This window comes from Cyprinodon variegatus, unplaced genomic scaffold (assembly GCF_000732505.1).
Source record: "Cyprinodon variegatus isolate N-32 unplaced genomic scaffold, C_variegatus-1.0 Scaffold61, whole genome shotgun sequence".
NCBI lineage: Eukaryota > Metazoa > Chordata > Actinopteri > Cyprinodontiformes > Cyprinodontidae > Cyprinodon > Cyprinodon variegatus.
In genome coordinates this window covers 666,630-688,761 of record NW_015150514.1, presented here as the reverse complement: position 1 = coordinate 688,761, position 22,132 = coordinate 666,630, and the positions used below count along the sequence as shown (strand labels likewise).

The 22,132-nt window shown below is 37.5% G+C and overlaps 2 protein-coding genes across 2 annotated transcripts in view; both read left to right on the top strand.

Moving 5' to 3' along the window:
- LOC107082755 (ras-specific guanine nucleotide-releasing factor 1-like) overlaps window positions 1-9,401 on the top strand; it is a 36,509-nt gene extending 27,108 nt beyond the window's left edge. The window contains exons 18-23 of the mRNA XM_015371587.1: window positions 303-319; window positions 775-972; window positions 1,890-1,969; window positions 2,060-2,177; window positions 2,367-2,435; window positions 7,153-9,401. Of these exons, the coding sequence (XP_015227073.1) occupies window positions 303-319; window positions 775-972; window positions 1,890-1,969; window positions 2,060-2,177; window positions 2,367-2,435; window positions 7,153-7,245 (575 nt within the window). The 3' untranslated portion in view covers window positions 7,246-9,401. The remainder of the gene's footprint in view (window positions 1-302; window positions 320-774; window positions 973-1,889; window positions 1,970-2,059; window positions 2,178-2,366; window positions 2,436-7,152) is intronic.
- A 4,259-nt stretch (window positions 9,402-13,660) lies between these two features.
- Window positions 13,661-20,763, top strand: wdr76 (WD repeat domain 76). Its single transcript, XM_015371593.1, has 15 exons — window positions 13,661-13,820; window positions 13,903-14,016; window positions 14,104-14,184; window positions 14,285-14,380; window positions 15,368-15,423; window positions 16,048-16,165; window positions 16,445-16,546; window positions 16,718-16,755; window positions 16,842-16,995; window positions 17,952-18,110; window positions 18,694-18,809; window positions 18,924-19,022; window positions 19,114-19,266; window positions 19,815-19,868; window positions 19,959-20,763. The coding sequence occupies exons 1-15, from the start codon at window positions 13,782-13,784 to the stop codon at window positions 20,209-20,211; spliced, it is 1,632 nt and encodes a 543-aa protein (XP_015227079.1). The 5' UTR covers window positions 13,661-13,781; the 3' UTR covers window positions 20,212-20,763.
- Window positions 20,764-22,132: the final 1,369 nt, after the last annotated feature.

Genomic DNA, 22,132 nt, shown 5'->3' with positions numbered 1-22,132 from the left:
ACTATCCCTCGCTTAAGATGGGTCGCGCACTCCGTTGCTCTTATTGGTTGTAGGTCTATCCAATTGAGTACAGAGGCATTTTTTTTCCTGGTTCGTTCAAAACACGCCCCATAATCACAGCTCTATGGAGCAGTATCAGACTCATATTCTGACTAGAATTGAGTCTGACTACGTCAGGCTATCCCAGACCTACCTTTCCCCAGACACCTCCTCCATCTGCGGGAGCCCAAGTTGTTACAGGGCCAGCTGAGATACATAGTCTCTCTAGCATGCCCTGGGCTATCTTCTGGGCCTCCTTCCAGTGGGACTTGCTTGGAACGTAGAAAGCATCACATCTAAAGCCGTTACTTGTCTTATACAATATGGGTTTGGGCTGTCATCCATCCATCCATTTTCTGACACGCTTATCCCAGCTGGGGTTGCGAGGGGTGCTGATGCCTATCTCAAGCAGTCTATGGGCAAGTGGCGAGGTACACCCTGGACAGGTATCCAGCCTTTTGCAGGGCAACACAGAGACAATAACAAACAACCATTCACGCACACACTCACACCTTAGGAGAAATGAGAGAAGCCAAGAACCTAACAGTCATGTTTTTGGACTGTGGGAGGAGAACATGCAAACTCTATGCTGAATGACACTGGAAAGGGACTTAGAACCTTCTTGCTGCAAGGCAGCAGGGCTACCCACTGCTCCGCTGTGCAGGTTTTGCAAGGTTTGGGCTTTAAATTACTCATAAACCATAATAAAAAGTAATGTGTTTTTGTTGTTGTTAGATCAGTAACAGGATTGCTTCAGAGATCCTTCACTGGGATGATGTCAACATGCGGGTGGCAGTGATCGAGAAGTGGGTGGCTGTGGCAGACATCTGTCGCTGCCTTCACAACTACAACGCCGTGCTGGAGATCACGTCTTCTCTAAACCGGAGCTCCATTTTCCGCCTCAAGAGAACCTGGCTTAAAGTTTCCAAGCAGGTACCATCCGCTGATGTGTGGGAGAGAGTCTACTTATAATCTTCTTTCCCACAGAAAATTGCGGGTTAACCTTTGTTTTTCAAACATGGGGTGACCCGCTGATGATGGACATTTGGCTCCCTTCCTACAGGCAAAAAAAGCTGGGTCTAACCTCCCGCTGGCAGCTGCACGGGCCTCTGTCCCCCACCGCTGCGTGTCTTGAGACACAATCACGCTGGGTTGCATTGATGATGTCACCAGTGCGACAGAAATCAAGAATGTAAACATTCAAACAGGGCGTAGAAACTGCTGTATTTTTTCACTATCTGTCCAAATCCCTCTCACCAGTGCTGCGTCATGTTTATCGAATGTAAACAAAATGTTTCTGCTTACATCCGTACGTTGGTTTTATGTAATTTAGCAGATCAACTTTGCAAACAGAGCCCGGGTCTGCCGTATAAGAACCAACGAGATTTTAATCCAGGTCACTTGATGAGTCATTTGAACCGGGTAGACGGGTGTCAGTGAGCTGTTCCCACTCCCACTTAAAGCAATTTGTTCCCGGGTTTAAACAGGTTTTTCGGCCAGTGGGAAAGGAGTATTAGACTTTTTCTCAGAAATCATTCAACACAGCAGTGTGTCAAACATAGCTTTTTCTTAGGTTTAGGCAGGTTTTCTCAACAATATATTGATATCTTCTGAGAAACGTTTTTTTTGGTATAGATCATTCTGGATGAAAGTAATTTTCTGTTGATCCAAAAAAGAAAGTGCAAAAAATGAAAATCATAAAATTGGATATTTAAGATCCTTTGCTCCTTTATGAAATATGGTTGAACCTGTTAAAACCTGTTTGATGATCAAAAAACAGCAATGGTAGACATTTTGATGTACAGAGATTTTCCCAAATGGTAAAAGGTTTTCTTTAATCCGCTTTCTAGACAAAAACTGTGATCGACAAGTTGCAGAAACTCGTGTCATCAGAGGGTCGGTTCAAAAACCTAAGGGAGGCTCTAAAAAAGTAAGCTTGTTTTTACTAGATTTTTTTTTGTTTTTTACAAATGTGCTTCTTTTTAACCACATCTCTCCCTCTGTGACATGCATGCTTCAGCTGTGACCCTCCATGTGTTCCTTACCTGGGAATGTACCTGACTGACTTGGCTTTCATTGAAGAAGGAACACCAAACTACACAGAGGACAACCTGGTCAACTTCTCGAAAATGAGAATGGTAAACAAAAATGTCATATTAACATATCATCGATTTTAAGGCTTTGATTAAGATTGAAGCAGTACAATAAAATGGTTGCATAAACCGACCACTGTTTAATTAAATATAGCATTTGTTTTTTTAGTAATGTTTTCAAAATGTGTTATGAATAGGGTGAATATGACAGAAAGTCGTTCCATTTGTCTCCAGATTTCGCACATTATCAGAGAGATTCGACAGTTTCAGCAAACAGCTTACAAGATCGATTTTCAGCCTAAGGTGAGAACACCTCTTTGTGAGTGAGTGAGTGAGTGAGTGAGTGAGTGAGTGAGTGAGTGAGTGAGTGAGTGAGTGAGTGAGTGAGTGAGTGAGTGAGTGAGTGAGTGNGTGAGTGAGTGAGTGAGTGAGTGAGTGAGTGAGTGAGTGAGTGAGTGAGTGAGTGAGTGAGTGAGTGAGTGAGTGAGTGAGTGAGTGAGTGAGTGATAGTCACCCTCAAGTGACAATAACACTGTTATATACAGAAAGCGCTTCTCTCTGAGATATTCTCAAATGTTTGGTATCCTAAAATTTTGATAGATGGCATGAGTAAGCTCAGGCTGGCTATAGTAAAAGGCCGCTGTGAAATGTGTGGTTTTGTCACACAGCACAATACCAGAGGAGCAATGCAATGTGGACTACAGCAATGTCCACTAGAGTTCCTGCTCTTAAAATTAATCTTCATTTCTCTACTGTAAGAGAGTTCCATCTTCTAAGGGTGACACTTGACTAAATTCCCACATTCGATGGCGTCTAGCACTTTGGAGAGGTATTCACGGATAAATCTAGGTTTTCCCTGTACGGGGCAGATGGCAGACAGTGAGTATGATGCTATGTGGGTGAGAGGTTTTCCATTGTTGGCGTTGAGGATCGGGTTGCCCATGGTGTTTGTGTTATGGTATGGGCAGACAACGCACACAGGAGCACATTGATAGTTCAGACCATTACATGATCCTGAGGCAATCGATGGGCTTTTTATTCAAGCCAACCACCTCATATTGCAGCATGATAACAAACAATGTAATGTTGATGGATGGAAGTGTTCACAAAGACAAATTTAGACCAACATGTACACAACATCTCAGAGAAATCAAACTTTGTGGAAACAGAAAAAAATCTTGAATGAGAGCGATTTCTAACCCTAAGAAATATCTATTTTGAATTTATCAGATGAAATGTGCAGTTAAGACAAAGAAAACTATATTACATAGTGAACAATGAGCATACATACACTGCAAGTACATAAATGTACAGCAAATTCAGAAAAACAGCATACAAAAAAAAGTGGAATTATCAAACACAAACTCAAAACACGTGCAAAGGAAAAACATGAATCATGCGAAAGAAAAATCCTGCAATCAAAAGATAGAGCACTGAAGTTTGGTTGTGTTACAAACACAAAACCTGCTGCAAACACATTGATTATGCTAGCATATAAACATGCAAAACTCATGCAAAGTAAAAATACTGAAAGTAGCCAAAACCATAGGAGTTTTTAGTCCACTTTGGGGGTGCTGAAGAACCCCTAAATTAATCAAAGCACAAGTTGTTAATTTATTATGTTTGTGGTTTTTAAAATAAAGCACATAAGAAAAACAAACTTTAACATTGTAAATACTATATATAGTAACTGGTTTAAAAAATAATATTTTAACCCCACACCTCTAAAATAGTTTAATCCATCATCCTACGTTCCCACTTGGGAGGGGAGCCAGTCTGAGCGTTCCATGCAGAACTATGTTCTTCCAGCGGTTGACCTGCCATAGTAGTTTGAGTGTCTTGCTTTAACCAGGATATGCTGCACAATGCTTGACTTATACTTAATATAAATGCATTATTACAATTACCAGTCCTCATGCTTGCTGCTCTTAAACTTAAATTACTCCTTATGTGCTGGTAGGAGTTGGGTAACTTTAACTAACACTGTCATGTTTAAACTGGAATGGGAGAAGCTTGCTACAGTCATTTGCATGTGTTTATAAAATCTAAGGTGCTAATTATCACAAGCTAACTGGATGCCTATTAACATTATAAATCCTACTGTGTATGCGCACAGAAAGCCTCATCAAGGATATCAGATAATTTTTTTTGGGGGGGGGGGGCCAGTTCAAGTAAGAGTAGCCTATATCAGTGTTTATATCTCTTAATAAATCTGAAACACATTGATTGGTTAAGTCCCTCAGGCAGCAGAGGGATAACTTCAATTATTAGTATTACTATTCTTCAATTTTTATATGTGCTTGAGTGCTTATTCAGCTTCCATTAGAGATGGAAAAAAATCAGCTGCCAGTGAAATCATGACATAGTATTCTGAATAATGGTTCAAAAGCAATATTAATGAAAAAAAAGTACACAAGCACAATGGAGTTCCTAAAATGTTGAGCAATGTTTTAAGGGAATCAGTGCAATAAGGTGTTTTCTGAAATATTCAGTCAGATTTCTGCACCTGTTGATGGTATGTTGGTGGAATGTTCATTAACAAGCGGCTCTAACGTGTCTGGAACTTTTCTTTGTTTGCTTTCATCATTTTAAAACCACAATTAAATTCACTATATTTCAAATTACTATATCATAATTTAGTTAATCTTAATTTATCTTTTCTGTCAGTTTCTTGTTATTTTGAATAAACTGTTTTGAATTTAGCCTTTTCTTTAACGGGATTGTGTCTAAACTTTCAAGCACATCTCCATTTAAGATGTAAAAATGTTTTTAAGAAATTACCAAATTGCTTTGAGAATAACCGAGCATGAGCATGAACTCCTACCTGCCCCTCTGCCACCATGTTAAATAATATCAGAAATACACTCTGGTCTTTTGTCTTTCTTATATCTTTCTGCCTTCCTTTTCTTTCCATGAACTTGTAAGAATACTAGATTTTTGGAACTCGCAGGCTTTATTATTTTTTTTAAAGTGAGAGTAGCAGAGGCTACAATAAATACCTGAAACCAAAGCTAAGCGGATATATAAAAAACAGAAATATGCATGCGCACCAAGAGCACATGGTTTAGGGAAGTCCATCACAAAGACTAATGTCTGGAACAACCAATAAATGAATCATCCTAAACTCGAAATGAAAGATTGTCCATGAATGGTTATGCAAATATTACAAAAAAGTAAAAAACAAAAAACAAAAAAAAAAAAAACAATCCATTGGACCGTGTTTCCAAGTTTGAAGACATTTTGTTTCCAATCAAGGAAGCTTTTTTTATTCAAAATGTCAGAAATAGCATTCAGTTCAAGGCTTTATAGAGTGGACCAGAAACAAAGCCTTATTTTGGCTTAGAAAACATGCTAATTGAACCAGACTGTCATGATGGGTTCACTAAAAGCGACCCAAGAATGCAGAACACCACTGACGGACACAGGGATGAAAGTTTAACAAGTTTATTATGCACAAGCACACAGAATGTACTGGTTCTGGTTCGGGGCCTGGATACTGGTTCACCGGAGTCTGCGTGAGAGACAGTTCAGTTAGCGTTGCCAACAGAGGTTTGATTTCCAGAAGATCACTGATTGTACCTTGAGGGTTCTTGAGGTTAGCCTTGGGAGAGTCACTGTTGGATCTGGAGAGGAGTTCAACAGCAGAGTCCGTTTGCTGCTTCAGCGTCTCACGTCTATAATGAACAGACCTTGGTTTTGGGTTTTTCAGCTCTAGTCCTGAGCTGCTTGGAGGTTCTCTGAGATTCTTCAGGTTTGGCTCTGAGGGTCGGCTCGGCAGGTTAGCTCTTCCTGAGCTTTCACAGAGGAGGCACAGGTTTCCTGGAAGACAGAGACAATAGTTAGAATCCAGGCTGGATTCAAAGTCATAGAGTTTCACTGAGGATCTAGGCTTAAGCGCTGACCAACTGGAACAACACTGCGGCGTTGAGGCAAGGTCTGAAGACAGCTTAAGTAGTGGATCCTCTGATGATCTTGATGAACTGCAGCTGTGCAGGAGGCTCCCTCAGAGGATCCACGGCGGACTCTGCTGGAGAAAGGTGGAATTTCTCCAGCTCCCAACACAGACAAATGGGTCCGCCTATGGGAATGGGCCTGTTTATGTCTGTGCTATCAGGTCTTCAAATTTGGAAGCAAAGTCCAGTGGATTATTTTCTTAACTTTTTTGGAATGACTATGACCTGGATGACTGATTATCTTCAACAGCATGTTGTGTAAATATGTGTGTATATTTATCATCAAGGGCTCCATAAAAATCTAGTCTGTCTTTATTTGGAAAATACGTGTTTTGTGCTCATTCATTTGGTATATTATTTATGCTTTATTTTCTTCAAGCATCCTGTCTATGTCTATATTACGGGTCTGCTACCATATAACTTCATCTCCCCTAACGGTGGTCTGCATGACTTCTGTTATGCAGAATTATTTTGCAGCTTTTCTTAACTTTTATTTATTGTTGCTACTTGAAGATGGTTTTTTTTACATTTGTTTTGTGTGATAGCGTAATTTATGTTTTTGCAGCGGGCTTTGTGTCTGCAGCATGTTTATGTATTTGCAGTGCATTTGCAGAGCAGCATTTGCTGCTCTTTATTATTTTCTGTGATTACAGTATTTCCCTTCTTACATTGTTTTAACATTGTTTTATTTGTGTGTTTGCCTATTTTTTGTGTTTGCTATTTATGTTTTTTCTTGCAAGACTTTTGTTGTATTTGCTCCGTGTTTATAAATTTTTACTGCTTTTTCACTTCTCATGCACCGTACATATATTTGTATTGCACATTACAATAACAAAGTGCTTTACATGAGCATACCATATAAAAAGAAAAATCTGATAATCTGCTGAATGGCTGGAGGTTATTTAAGGACTACGATAAAGTATTCTTCCTAATTTGCAGCACACATGAAGAGATCCGTTAGAGAAAAAAAGAACATACAGTTCTTATTCTATATTTCCCTACCAAAAATAGATCTTGAAAATAAAATTATTTTCAGTATTTTATAAATGTGCTTTTTATTGTTGCAGGCAGCAAAATACCTGTTGGACAACAGCACAGTAATGGATGAAGAGAGCCTGTATGAAGCATCTCTCAGAATTGAGCCCAAAACGTCATCATGAAGAGGATTTGTATCATGATTACATGCTACATGTAGAGAGAAAGTTTAAAAATGCATATTTATCTTTATTTGTATTAGACACAATAGGCTGTGCCCTCCTTGTATTTCTTCCTAATGAACTTTGTGTATTATTGTTATTAGAAACTGAGTAGAAGCCCACAGAGGTTTTATTTCTATAGAGTATTTATTTGTTCTATATTGTCCTAAATGCTATTTTATGACCTGTTTATTTTGCACTAGAGAACAGATAGAAAGGAGAGTTTGCAGACGTAATATTTAATTGCATCTAAAGTGCAGTATAAAACAAAATCTCTTAGGGAGAACTGAAGTCAAGACTCTGCAGGAGCTATCGACAAGCTCTCATTGTAAAATCAATGATCTTGTCAATTATCCCAGAAATTTAATTTTCAGGTTGTTGTACAATCCCAGATTTTAAGGGCAGTTTGTAGGATTGCAGTCTACGTTGAACGTGACTTTGCATATATACATTGAAAATGGTAGAGAACTGGAAGTTAACTTTCCAACCTTGACAAAAATAATTTTTTGTTAAAATTCTTATTCATGTATCAGGAGTTCCAGGATCACATATTCTTCAGGAACTTACCGTTTTCTTAGCCAAATCTTAGAGGTTACTTTCTGGAACTTCCATTGTACTTTCTTAAAAATAAAATACTCTATCCTAGAATTTACCAGTTTCAATTTCCAGTTATATTACAAAAATATATAAGGTAACTTTCCACCACTTACCAGGGACTTGTATTAAACTTTGGAGGACCTGTTTATTTTGAAACTTTCTGATAACTTCTCAGAAGCTACCATGTGCTTTCAGGTAATTAGACTATACCTTGCTAAAATTACCAGTTACTCTTTAGTGCATATCTTACTGGTGGGTTTATGAAAATCAAACTTCCATTTTTTTGAATATACAAAGTGCTTTCCTTTAATCTCCATAAAACTGACTGGTAACTTCACTGAGTACTTTCTATAATTTGTCAGATTCATTCTGGATCTTACAGGTCACTTTCTGAAACTTCTTGGTTTCTTCCTGAAACTTAGAAGGAAATTATTGCCTACATTACAAAGCTTCTGGAGATTGCATGGAAAATTTGGGAAAGTAATCTTTAAGGTATGGAAAACTAATTTCTATGTTTTAGAAAAGCTATATTTGTGTTATGCAGATATTAGCTTCAAAGATACTCATACACAAATGTCAATTTCTATAAATCTTTGAGAAGTTATAACGTTGTTTACGGCAGAGCCTAGGGAAAAAGTGTGACAACTAAAGCTGAATCACATTTTCTGTTTTATGTAACCACTGACTGATAAACATGTTTCTAGGGATTGCAATGAAACAGAAGGTTTCTTTATAGATTTTTTTTACTGCTTTGCTTATTTTATTCCCCTGGTGGGCAGTGTCATGTATATATGGTGTAAGCACCAGGCATTGTATGTAGCAAATGTAACATTTTTGAGCCACTTACAGAAGTAAAAGCTCCCAGCTTCTATATTCAGATCCGGAGGGTGCAGTCTTTCTGTTAGGCCCCTCCTCTGATAGTGCATTATGGTTTTGCCTTAATCATGAAATGGATTATATTCCACAAAAGTATGTGAACTACTTTGTTCTACAATTTGCCAATTAACCAGGATAGATTGTATTATGTACAGACAGTCTGAAGCATCTAGTAACATGCTCAAAGATGCATCCCTGGAGACGTGTTATTCTTATGATTGTTAAATCCTAGAATACTATCCCCTCTTTGACACGCTGATATATATTTTTAAGGCAACTTATAAGTGTAACACATTCTATCCTAACGTGTTAGCAGGAGCTACACAGTAGTATCAATGTGCTTCTTGAAATATTTATATGTATTTTCTACACGCTTTGTATAGAGAAATACCTAAAGCTTAAGTGGCAGGCATGTTCCACTTTGTGATCAGATCAAACCTATATATAAAATGGTATGTGTACTGTATTTAAACCCTACTTTGCATCCTTAACTCTGTATCCTCCAACAGGAACACCAGATGTTTTCAGTGAGCAATACCCAGTGATAAGAAATATCTTTCGGTCTATTTCAGCTTGAGTAGTATTTCCAGTTTTGTATAAAAGTGTACTCTATGCTGATTACCTCTTGTTAATAAATCTGTTCTTTCTCAGGGGGTGAAATGTCTCAGACTTGTTTTTCTGCTTTTAATTTTGACCTATGCATGTGCACTCAATTTTCAATTTGGACACGGAATTTGTGGATTTGGTTTACATCCTGTGGGTTTGAGTTTAAAGCAGGGGTATATGGTTGTTTTATATTACATCAAATTATCCAATTAACACATTTAAATAAAAAAAAAAAATGTTTGTAAAACAGTTTTAATCTCCCAAGTCTTATTTATGAGTTTTCATTGATGTGTGATCTTTTGATCTTTTCCATTTTGTGTTATATTTAAGCAGTCTTCAGTTTCTTTCCGTTGCCCCCTTGTGGCCGTCTCCTTTCCCCTAGCTCCTTTCTAGTCCTTTGACCACATTAAACCTACAAGAACTCATCTCTACCTTCCTCATTTATTAATTTGGGTCCTCATCCAATCTCCACCCTCATGTTGACATGTCATCACGTGATGTCAGCTATACAAGGGAAATCGGATCAGCAAAACAGCCTAATTGATACTTTCTCTGACATTTCATCAAATACCTCCCTAGTTTCAATGTTATTTAACCATCTAGATCAGGCATCCCCAACCAGTCCTCGAGGGCCGCTGTCCTGAAAGTTTTAGAGGTTTCCTTGCTCCAGCACAGCTGATTTTAATTGAAAACTGATTAACAGGCTTTTGGTCTACTGCAATCATTATAATCAGCTGTGCTAAAGCAGGGAAACCTATAAAACCTACAGGACAGTGGGCCTCGAGGACCAAGGTTGGGGATGCCTGATCTAAATGGTAAAATAACTAGTTAAATAATAGTTAACTAGACATTAACTAGACATAAAGACATTCTGTTTGAATTTTTAAGTGTTTGAAATCTGTATTAAACAATTTCATTGGCACCAATTTTGTTTGGAGCCTGGGATTTCCAAAACATAGGCTGAACACTTTACTCCTACTCAGATAATATTTATATTATATATGATATTATATACTATATAATATTTATATTATAAGAGGGAAGTCAAGTGAAAAAATTAAATGTTGAATGCAGTTTCCATACACACCAGAACACACATGCTGACAATACTGACCTGAAATTAAACTGGAAATGGATTTTGTTTTCCAAATTCATGAAAATTACGGTACATCTTTAAAATAGTAACTGTGTTTTATTTATATACAGTGCTAATATTATTTATTCACGCTTTACACTAGTCTACAGTCAATAAAAAAAAAAAAAAAACTAGAAACAGCTGTTTAGAGTAAATTAACATAGAGCACAGTGCTTACAAACACATATGTGTTTTCTTGGGTTTGTTAAAAAAAAAAGATTAACTAATCTTAGTAAACACTTAACACCTAACTCATATTACTTCAGGCTTTATAAAACACCACATCATGTTAAAATCCCTACTTTTACCGTATCATTAACATTAAAACAGGTAAGACATTGATAAATTGAAAGTAAGGATGTATATTCACAGCAGCCATGTTTAGTCCGCTTTTATTAGACCACAGTTTGTTTGGCCAGAAACTTTGGTTCGTTAAGGAAGGTGTGAATCCACAATTAAACTCTGATCCAGACCAAAAAAGTGAAATTTGGTCCCCCTCAAAATCTAGGTCTCGGCTCAGTTCAAGTGAACTGTGGCGTGTTAGGAATAGAGATGTGAATGAAAGCCAAGCGGACTGGAAAGAGCTCAAAAAGCTGTAGACTAATTGAACTATATTTACGTGATAAGACAAATTGAGTTGTTCATATCTTAAAAACACCTTGCTGGATGTCTGTGCAGTCTTAACATCAGTGCAATGAAGAAAATGTTTATTTTACTTTGCATAATGAATGTGGAAGACTATTTCTAAATATTAATTGGCCTCAGACTAAGCAATAAATCCGACTCAAAGGTGGTTACACCTTCTCCTTCTCACCAGGGGCGGAGCTAGATGGAGGGCCAGGGGTGACCATGGCCACCCTTAGCCAATCACTGGTCACCCCTGTGCCCCCCCCTACCATTTTCCCCTCTAATACAGATGGTATCAGCAGTAATACTCTCAAGTGGAATATTCAAAACATTTGATTTTTTTTTTGTGGTTAATGATACACATCAATATACTAACATAATTCATGCTCTTTTCAGAACTAGATTTTGTGTTATATAAAAAATAAAAAAATATCTGTCTCTACAAGTCATCTAGGAGTCTTCAGTGAAATCAAAGATACGGTAAATAAAAAAAAAATAATAAAGATATTAGTGCTTGTAAATATCAATTTTATGCAGAATATTTATTGGTACAAGTAGGTAAGTAATGACAATGGAAAAGATTTATGCCCAAGAACTCAAACCTAATTTTTATACCTTTATCTAGAAATTACGGATATTTAAATACCATAAATCCTCTAATATTGGCCTGTATTCCATTAGCGGCCGGGTCTCTAACAATGGCCGGGCTCACTGTCGGCGAAGGTAAATAACGGACGGACTCGTATACAGGCCGGGCTATAATAAGAACCAACGATGTTCCTGGGCAGTCCTCAACAACTTGTGATAGCAACATACAAGTACCACAATGTGGGGGGGCAATGTTTGCTAACGAATCTAAGCCATTAGCATGGGAAGTCCCATCCTTACACAGAGATCGTAGTGACCTTACACAATCGTTCTGATCTGAAAGACAAATGTGATAACCGGTAGGTCTGGTTGTAACCAGGCAGCGTTGAAATGACAGAACTTCATTGGCCTTCGTTGTTCTGAATTTCCCTTGAAATATATGATACTCACAGCCTACTTCCACTTAGCCTGCCTCAAATAAAACTTTGCTGTGATGGCAGAACAGCAAAATTTAGTTTCGCAAGTCAGTTTGGCCAATATTCCATTCTGTGTCTTTTTTTCTTTTCTGTTATTGCCGTGCAGAAAAATTGCAGCCGCTGGAAGAAGTCTGAATAACGTTCTGTATAACTTTACTTTTTCAATAAATGAACCTACTATTTTATAGGTTCAAAGAGACAAAATCTTGTTTTTATTCATTTCATTGGTAGTCTGTTTTGATCAAATAAAGGCCTGCCTCTAATTCTGGCCTCCTTCCAATAATGGCCTGGACCAAGATGTACCTGAGTGAAATAAAGGCCCCGTCCTATATTAGAGGATTTACGGTATATGTATCTTTTTGTTAGCAAAGCCTGTGGGAAAGTATAGTTAGTCTTTATTTAGAAAATATGGATGTTTTGCTTGTTAATTTTCCTGTTGGAACAGTGCAGATTGACCCTGAGGTTCTGGTGCCTATCCACTTTCGGCCACCCCTCAGTCTACATGTGTTATTGGCCACCCTTATAAAAAAAAATTTGGCTATGCCTCTGCTTCTCACCAAGTATTTCTGTAAATATAAACATAAATGTTATTTCATTTATGCCTTGGAGACGCTGAACGAGGTGTGACTGGGGGTTGACAGTAGTGGAGGTGCGGGACTGTGCTGAACAACTGTACTTAAATCAAATATTAACATACAAGAATGACATTCTGAAGGACTTATCTGATATGGTCAATATTGTTATAAGCATGGAAAGATATCATATACATGTATGTAAATGGAAAAATCAAAAACCTTCAGTAATAAGTTTCAAAAACAAACTTAAAATCTTCTACTCCTCTTTATCTCTGTTAGCTGACAAATATGGACATATACAAAAACTATGTAGTGAAATGTCAAGATTTCTGGTTTTTGATCAGCAAAATGCAAAAGTTAACGTGACGTAAGGAACTGTCTTGTAGTAGAATGAGGCTGTCTCTTTTAAATTTTCCTTCTTTTTCATAAGTTTTGCATGTTTCCTTTGGTGGTAATAATACTGCCTGATTATTTATTAATTCATCTCTGTGTCCTTGCAATATTTAAGTTTATAATATATGTTGTCTTCTTTTTTATGTAAGAAAGAAATGTGGAGATTCCTACTTGAAAATGTAAATCATTTTTTTGTTCAATAAAAAAAAAACAACAACTGTACTTCCTGGTCTGGACCCTGTGTTGTTTCGGAGAACTGATACATTATCCAAAAAATAAGAGCTGTTCCATATAATGTGGAACGGATGCAATCCAGTCAGATCAGCCCTCTGCTATATAACATAAACTACTCTCTCTATGGATTTCTGCGCCTAAAGCAGACGTCTCAATGCAGACAGTTGATTGGACGCGCGCGCAGTGCGCCTCGAGGTGCACCGCGCGCGCGTCCAATCAACTGTTTGCATTGCGTTGCATAAGAGAAAAGGGGAGGGTCTTGTTACAAAACACTTCCTCGGTGTGGCGCCAAACATGTTTTAACTTCAGTAACTGTGAGTTGCAGTTTGATGCTGTACAGCAGACATTCACTGTCTGGATTTATCAACCTGTGGATAAAGCTAATATCCTGACATGTTGACCAAAAAAACGAAACGAGAAGCGTCTGTTGAGGTATGGTAACCGCCTCCCTCTCCTCCATTTGGGCTTTTTAATCCGCTGAAACTCTTTGTAACCGGTTTTCTTTTGCCCTCAGAACGATGAACAAAACGTGACCCCCGAAGCAACAGTTCGACGGTCCTCTCGAAGGGCCGTGGCCCCTAAACGTCTCGCCTTTTCTCCTGACACCCCGGATCAAAAGAAGAAGAAAGTAAGTGGAGCTACTGAATGGGATTCGGTTGGTTCTGTCGGAAAGTTGTTCGTTAACAGTTGTGCATTTAAAAAAAATCCTCCATAGAAAATAAAAACCGAACAAGAAAAGCCAGAGATAAAACGCATAAAGGATGAAGATGCAGAAGATGAAGTGGACCAGTCAGCTGTAAGTGCAGGGATGCATTCATGTTGGGTGTAATATGGTGGAGCAGGTTCTGTGTGTGAAGGGTTGGAGGTGGTATGCATAATGTGTCTTTGTGTAACAGGATGGTTATGCAGGAGGGTTGTCTGAATATGAACTGGAGCGTCTTGAGAACATCAGGAAGAACCAGGCTTTTCTGTCCTCCATCAACTTATTCCAGGTAGATGGACTGGTTTGGTCCAGACACACCATCAACTTTCATCTCTGTTTATTATCTCTAGTTCATTAGACTTTAAAATGCCATTGTTAACTTTCACACAATGAGGTGCTGTCGTTTTTAAGTATTTACTCAGGTTCATCCTGGTAAATATGTGTCCAACAATTGAAAGGCAATGGCATTAATATTGGTAAGCAGAGACTGCAGTTGTTTAGGGGCCCAATCACTGTCATCTGATTGGCCCCCTATGCAAGGGCTAGGACGCCTCTTTACAGGTGTAATGATGTGAAAAATTCCTCTTAAAGGAGAACACCGTTTTTTTTTTTACATTGCCTCTTGATTTTATGTTATTACATCATGTTCTACTCACCCATATTAGTTGTGTGTCATTTGGAGCTGTTCTGAAGATACTCGATTTTGTAATTCAAGTAACGTCTTCCTATGGGCAACACCTTGAAGGCACAAACTAAATTGTTCATAATTTGTTCTTTATAGTACGCCAGCATTCATAACATGTAGGCGAATCACTGTCCCCCAGACATCTGCGGTTATATTTTCTATATTTATATATTTTTTAAAACAAAGCAGAGTATGTATGACGTCATGCTACCATTCATTCATCCTGTCTTCTGAACTGCTGCTAGTTTTACTCACATGCCTGGAAGATGTCTAGTGCTACTACCACAGATGATCTCGCTCTCCAAATGGAATTGAACGATTTAGATTAGCTAGCCAAATGAATAGAAGGGGTAGAGCGTAGCCGCCTGTGGCCTGGGCTGCCTGTTACGACTCCAGTCCGGCGCGCGGATGACGTCATACACACCCTTCTTTGTTTAAAAAAAAATACAAATATAAACAAGTATTTAATTTTTTTACAGTACGACTTGGAATTATGGGTAACCCAGGGCATTGATTAAAACCATAACCGTTTCAGATGGTTTGGTTTCACTGAGCAGAGGAAAAACTTTTTTTATTTTGCTTCTCCAAAAGGCAAGAGAGGATTTGCATCAGACCACACGACCGAAGCCATCGCAGAGAGGTTTGAGGTATGGTCAGCTTAAAGTTATGATTGCTTATTTCAGAATTTAGCTGTTACCATTTTCTTATAACATTTAGTTTGTGTAAAGTTAATACCTTGATAAGTTGGTCTGTTAAAGTTGTATGGCATTTAGAGCTGCAACTGATGATCACTTTGCAATTTCATTAATCTGTCAATTCTTTTTTTCGCTTAATTGATTAATAATCGGACAGCAAAAAGTTCCTGAAAGTAAACAAAGTGAAAATAAAACTTTTCCACTTGAGGAGTTCTGAATAGAAGCACATTGACGGATTGAAATCATTTTTTTTTTTAAATCTTAAATGCATAATGTCTAAATATTTATCTACAATCTTGGTGAATTACTGCTCTAAGTGGGTCGCTCTGTCAGCTAAAGGCATGTTTTAGAGTCTCTATACTCCAGTTAATGATTAATCGATTACTAAATTAGCTGATGATTATTTCAATAATTGATTGCAATTAATACGATCAACTGTTTCAGCCCAAATGGCTTTTCAAACTACTTTCTTATAAAGACAGAAAATAACCTATTGACTGTCTTTTTAGTTGTGTTTTATTATCAGGACAGTTTTCTTCCTATCTTATTTTGAGTATTGGTTATATTTCTGTGCAGGTCTACTGCTATCGTGAAGGAAGTACTCCCACCTCGTAAATCCCTGCGCCTTCAAAACAAACCTGCAGAGAAGCTGACTCTTCCTAAAGAACCCACAGACTCGTTTGACCACCATCTGGTATGGTCTTACTAATGTTCTTAGACTTAGACAACTTATTTTTGTCATTTTGTATACACAGAATGTATACTAAAATAAATTTCCTTTTGTACAGCTTTCATGACATTTTCATTTCTTAAAGTGCAGCAGTGATCAAATGTAAAAAGTATGGAAGAAGGAAAAAAAGCATTGATATGGAAGTTCAGAGCTTTAAATATATATTGTGCAATTTAATATTGTGCTGAATTTGGTTTTCCTCACCTTTAATTCTATTTATTTATTTATTTCCTTTGTCTAAAGAACAAAGTATTAAAGAAGCCTCCTGGCCCTGTTCTGATGGACGCCATAAACCAGGAGGAAGGCGTCAAGATTCCACCACAGCTTATAGATCTCTGCTCTGAGGTATGAATTTGATCAAGTAGTTCCTGGTTTAACGTTTTCATTACCTCCATCACATCTTCCTATTGTTATTCATACTCAAAATCCCTTTGAAATCCATAAAATTAAGCATTTTAAGTAAAGTTTTTAGCCAGTGTTACCATTTTGAGACGATTGCTTTGTTTTTGTCAACAGAAGAAAAAGAAGATAAAAACCAACCTTGATCTTAAAGAGTAAGATGATTTTTTTTTTTTCCACTGCTGACATTACATCTTTTTTTGTGAGTAAAATGCTTATAACTTTTTATGTCTGCATACAGGTACATCTCTGCACTGAAAAGCATGAAGATAACAGAAGACAATGTGGCCAAAGTGGTGAAAGATCGAATCTTCTCTGCAGCCTTCCACCCCTGCAGTTCCAGCCTGTTGATGGCTGCTGGAGACAAGTGGGGAAAAGTGGGACTCTGGAATTTGGTAAGTTTTTATATATTTTTTTAAGATTTTGAAGCTCTGTCCTTTTCAAACATCTGAGCCATGTTGGTTTACCACACATGGAGCATTTTATACTCGAACTGAAGCTTCAGTTTTGCTCTTTCATGACTGGAACACCCTTCTTTTTGCATTTTTTCTTATTCAAAAAGGAAAACCAAAAGGATTTGTAAACTCCCCCTTAACTCCCTTCAGCTTTTAACAACACCTTGTTTTCTTGTTAATGTGGGCTCCTGGCTGCTTCCGTTTCAGCACTGTAATTCAGTCATCTCAGTTCAATATTTGTTAGATTTCTTAGATTTGTTGGAAAAGTTGTAACATCTTTCAAAATAATATTTAATTGTTTTTAAAAAGCCAAAAGCTTTTGGATTAATATTTTTTTTCAAGAAACAACTCCTGTTTTGCTCCTTTGGTTTAAATCACTCAAGTCTTTTATTAAATATGTGTAAATATTTTATACGCCTTCTGACCTTTAAAGTGATTATAAAACAGAATGTAAATGTTTATTGCTGTTACTTAGTTTTAATCTTGCCAGCAGCTCTCTTGATCTTCTCTCCTTCCTCCTGGTTTAAAAGTGGGAGAACGTGGAAAGCTGTTGAATACATTACTTTTTTTGGACTCGTTACTGACATTAATTATAAATTATAGTTGCTTTTTTTAAAATTTGTTAATTTTAGAATTACTGCCTACAGTTTTTTATTAGCTTTCCAGGAAAGACCTCAGTCTACACTGCTGCACGTGCAGGAGTTATTGCTCCATCAGGTTTCTGTAGTGTTTGATCTTGAATGAAGAGAAAGACATTAGCTGCTTTATACAAGTCTTACATAAATAAACCCTATCATGTCTCTAACCATATCCTCTGGGCCTACTGTTTATCTCAAACATATATTTGATGTAATAATGCCTACTTTTAATGAAATAATTGTTTTTCTGTGCATCAGGGTGCTGAATGGGGCAATGATGGTGTTCTGCTCTTTGAGCCACACTCCCGTCCGGTCAGCTGCATGGAGTTTTCCACGGCCCACCCCACGCAGCTGCTGAGCGTCAGCTACGATGGATCTTTGCGCTGCATGGACATAGAGAAGGCCGTTTTCGACGATGTACGTGCCATTCTCATCAAATCAAGCACATTTGTTATAAAAATCTGATTTAATTTTGAAATCATAGATACACCTGGCAAAATAGGTTTTGTTTATTTACAGTTGACTTGGAAGAAAGTTTCTAATCGGAAACTATGCAGACATCTCAGGAGATAAAATGGTTCCTTTAGTTTTCTTTCACGCAAAGCACCATGGGTCTTTCCTATATATAGATCCTCTTAGATCATTAAGTGTTAGATGACTAATATATTGTAATGTGGCTACTGGAAATTAAAGTAACATAGTGATGGCCTTGTAGACCCGCTCTTAGCAGCCACGATGAATAGCTTCAACACTTTTGTTTTAAAAAAATAAACTGCAGAGAGGTGATGAAAGCTGTCCTCAATGAATAAAGGTACTTAGGATGCTTTAGAAGAGTTTTGGCCATCCTTAAACTTGACCAGAAAACTCACAATTTAAAAGCTTTACGAATGATTGTAGACTTAATAGACACAATATTATAGTAAGACAGGTTAAACTAATCGTTTGGGGTTTAGCTGGTTTAGAACAAACACCTTACATGACCGGTTTATCTTTTTTTCAGGTGTATGACATTGATGATGGGCTGAAAACTTTTACCTTTATGTCGCCTGACTGCTCAACTCTTCTGGTTGGGAACTGGTTTGGAGAGGTCGCCATTGTAGACAGGAGGACTCCAGGGTATGGCCCTTTTATCCACAGAGTGGATAATAATTTTTTTGTTGAATGATTTCAGTGCTGTGATGTTGTTACTCGGTAAACCATTTTTACAATAGTTGTGTCTTGTACTTCTAGGAACTCTCATGAGTCTCTTCACTCACTGAACACAAAGGCTGTTCGCAGTTTAAGCGTCCACCCTCTCCAGATGCAGTACTTTGCAGCAGCAGAAGGAAGGTAACTTCTGAATATTGGGTTTCTTCTCTGATTTCAATTTTCTATCATCCTTTTTGACATGTCTAAATGTTTTCTTTTTTCTTGCCTACAGGACTGTGAGCATTTATGACAGCAGATACCTTAAGAAGACAAACAGCAAGGCCGTGTCTCATCTGCATGGGCATTCTTTAGTCATTAACAGCGCTTATTTTTCACCTTGCTCAGGGAACAGAGTTCTCACCTCTTGCTTGGATAACCACATAAGGTGAAGCAAACTGGTTAAAGCATCTTCACCTCACAACATTTAAGCAGATGAGATTTGAACTGGTTATTATGTCAAAATGATGAAAGAGAGCACGTACAGTTAGTAAAAGTAAAATCTCATAACCATCTCTAGGAGAGAAACAAGAACTAAATGCTGGAAAATCTGATCAACTCTATCATCTCAATCAAAATGTATATATATATATATATAACTGCAACTATCCTGGAAGAAGTTTTTTTTCTTTAATCCCGGGGATCTGTGTAAAACTTCCCCAAAATCAAAAAAAAATAATATCACCGAGCTAAATTCAATCACTATGTTCAATTTAGTGGTATTTATTTCAAGCACTTAAGCATGCCTATTTCCCCTCTTCTATAATATATTTACATTTTCTTCTCTGCCTAAACAATTAAGCATTACTTGACTTGTTGCCAAAAACGTCCCCAAAACAAATGCATTGAAGTTGTGGGTCCTAACATGGCAAGAATAAAAGGTTATTCTGTACCTTTTTGTTGATTATATTTTAAACCTTTTCTTTAACTTCATAGGATATATGATACATCTTCAATGACTGCTGCACCTCCCGTCCTCAGATCCCTCAGGTACAATAATATATTTGAGTTATCGTATATTATTTTATTAATGTGTTCTTGTGTAAGTGAGCATTATGTTTCTCCTCCTTGGTTCCCCAGTCATGACATGCACACAGGTCGATGGTTGACAAAGCTGTCAGCAGTGTGGGACCCAAAGAAGGAAGACTGCTTCGTAGTGGGAAGTATGAAAAGGCCTCGCAGGGTGGAGGTGTTCCATGAGAGCGGTCGGCTGCTGCACTCCTTTATGGATGATAACCTTGCCACGGTGCTGTCGGTCACTGCCTTCCATCCCACCAGAAATGCCCTGCTGGGTGCAAATGCATCAGGTCGCATGCATGTCTTCTATAGTTGAAATGGAGGCTGATGAGTTTGCAAACACCATCGGGGGAAAGAGCACAGTACATAGTTACTGCTTATTATATTCAGAAAGGTCATCTATAAGGTGGATTAAAGAGATTAATTTAAAATGCCTGTTTTTGTTTTTGTCAGATTCTGTGGAATCATTTTCCAGATGTGATGCACTTTTATAAAATAATCATTTTTTCGGGAATCTTTTTATTTCGTCTAGATGCCTGATCTAAGGTCCTCCATAGGTCTGACTTCTCAGGTTGTTTTACTTTTACGTTCCACTATCTTGTTTTCTGTCCAATTTCTAAATGTCTCATTAAATATTTTCAGTGTTAATATTTGCTTTCTCTTTTTGGTTTTCTTAGCGAAATTACCTTAAATAATACATAGTACATCCCCCATGTTGAGGTATTCCAACTTTGAAATTAGTTCTTGTAAAATTACTTTTTCAACTGTCAAAAGTTTGATAGGACGGGTCCATTTTGTACTTGGGACAAAATGATTGGGCAAACCTGACTGTTTGTAAAGTTAAATGTTTTTATTCTTATGTTTGTGTTTGTATTTGATATCTTTAATAAACTTTTGATATTAACAAGAAAGTCAAACGTTTTCATGCTTTTAGCTTTGTCACCTGAAGGGGGCAGCGGTGTAACAAGGCGTATTGGTTTCATATGGTTCTAAATTCTATATTATAAAGTGGAAATATACCTGTTATTCAGTTGTTCGAATCATTGGATGTTACATCTGTTTAAATCCAGAGCAGCTGCAAGATATTAAGAATATTATTTATTCACAGATTACACTAGTCTTCAGTCAATAATAGGAAAGAAGCCGTGATGTTGAGAAGAAATGAATGGAGAACATATGCTTACAGAAACACTGACGTGTGCTGGAGTCAAATACAGAAATAAATATTGACGTTAGAACATGTACAACACTTAAATCTGTTTCAGACGTTTCAGTGAGATTAAACAATTCGCTTGATAATCTGTGACAGTTCAAATTTTTAATTCAGACAGGGTTGTGGATCGATCCAACTGCATTGAACAAGTGGACACAAAGTAAAAAGCACACCTTTTTATCTTTTTGTTATTTTGGAATTAAAACATTTCTAAATCCCCTTTACGAACGTCATTACAGACAATTTAGAATATGTCCCTCTTTTTTTTTAAAAACTCAAATTTGATCAATTTGCAAAAAAAGACGAAGACTTCAATGGGACTTAACAGAAAAACGTTTCTTCTGGAACAGACCGTCTGTTCAAAACATGCAGCTACATGTTTCAAAGCCCCTTAAATGATTGGTGCCCCTTGAAAGCAAAGATTTACATTTGATTAGTCAGACTTTTTTTCACATCAAAATAGGAAATATTGAGTGTCTGGCTTATTTTAAGTAATTCTAGTCCTCGAAAGGTAAAGCGTTAAACTTTCGATGCATCCCTTCCTCTAAAACACCTGAATCACCTGATCACTGTTTAACCAGGCCTCTGGAGCTGAATGCTGGACTTAGGCACCACGATTAACAACATTTAAACATTAGCACAAATCTAAAAACCAAAGATTACGCCTTGAATGATTTTTCAACTTCTATAATTTACTGGTCTAAACTGAATTAAACGATAGATACACTATATTGCCAAAAGTATTTGCTCACCTGCCTTGACTCACATATGAGCTTAAGTGACATCCCGTTCCTAATCCATAGGGTTCAATATGACGTCGGTCCACCCTTTGCAGCTAGAACAGCTTCAACTCTTCTGGGAAGGCTGTCCACAAGGTTTAGGAGTGTGTTTATGGGAATTTTTGACCATTCTTCCAGAAGCGCATTTGTGAGGTCGCACACTGATGTTGGACGAGAAGGCCTGGCTCTCAGTCTCCGCTCTAATTCATCCCAAAGGTGTTCTATCGGGTTGAGGTCAGGACTCT

Bases quoted from the DNA above. Each gene is read 5' to 3' on its own strand.
- wdr76 (XM_015371593.1), top strand. From the start codon at position 13,782: ATGTTGACCAAAAAAACGAAACGAGAAGCGTCTGTTGAG. The intron at 14,017-14,103 runs GTAAGTGGAGCT...AATCCTCCATAG, and splicing joins CGGATCAAAAGAAGAAGAAA to AAAATAAAAACCGAACAAGA. The intron at 19,869-19,958 runs GTACAATAATAT...TTGGTTCCCCAG, and splicing joins CCCGTCCTCAGATCCCTCAG to TCATGACATGCACACAGGTC.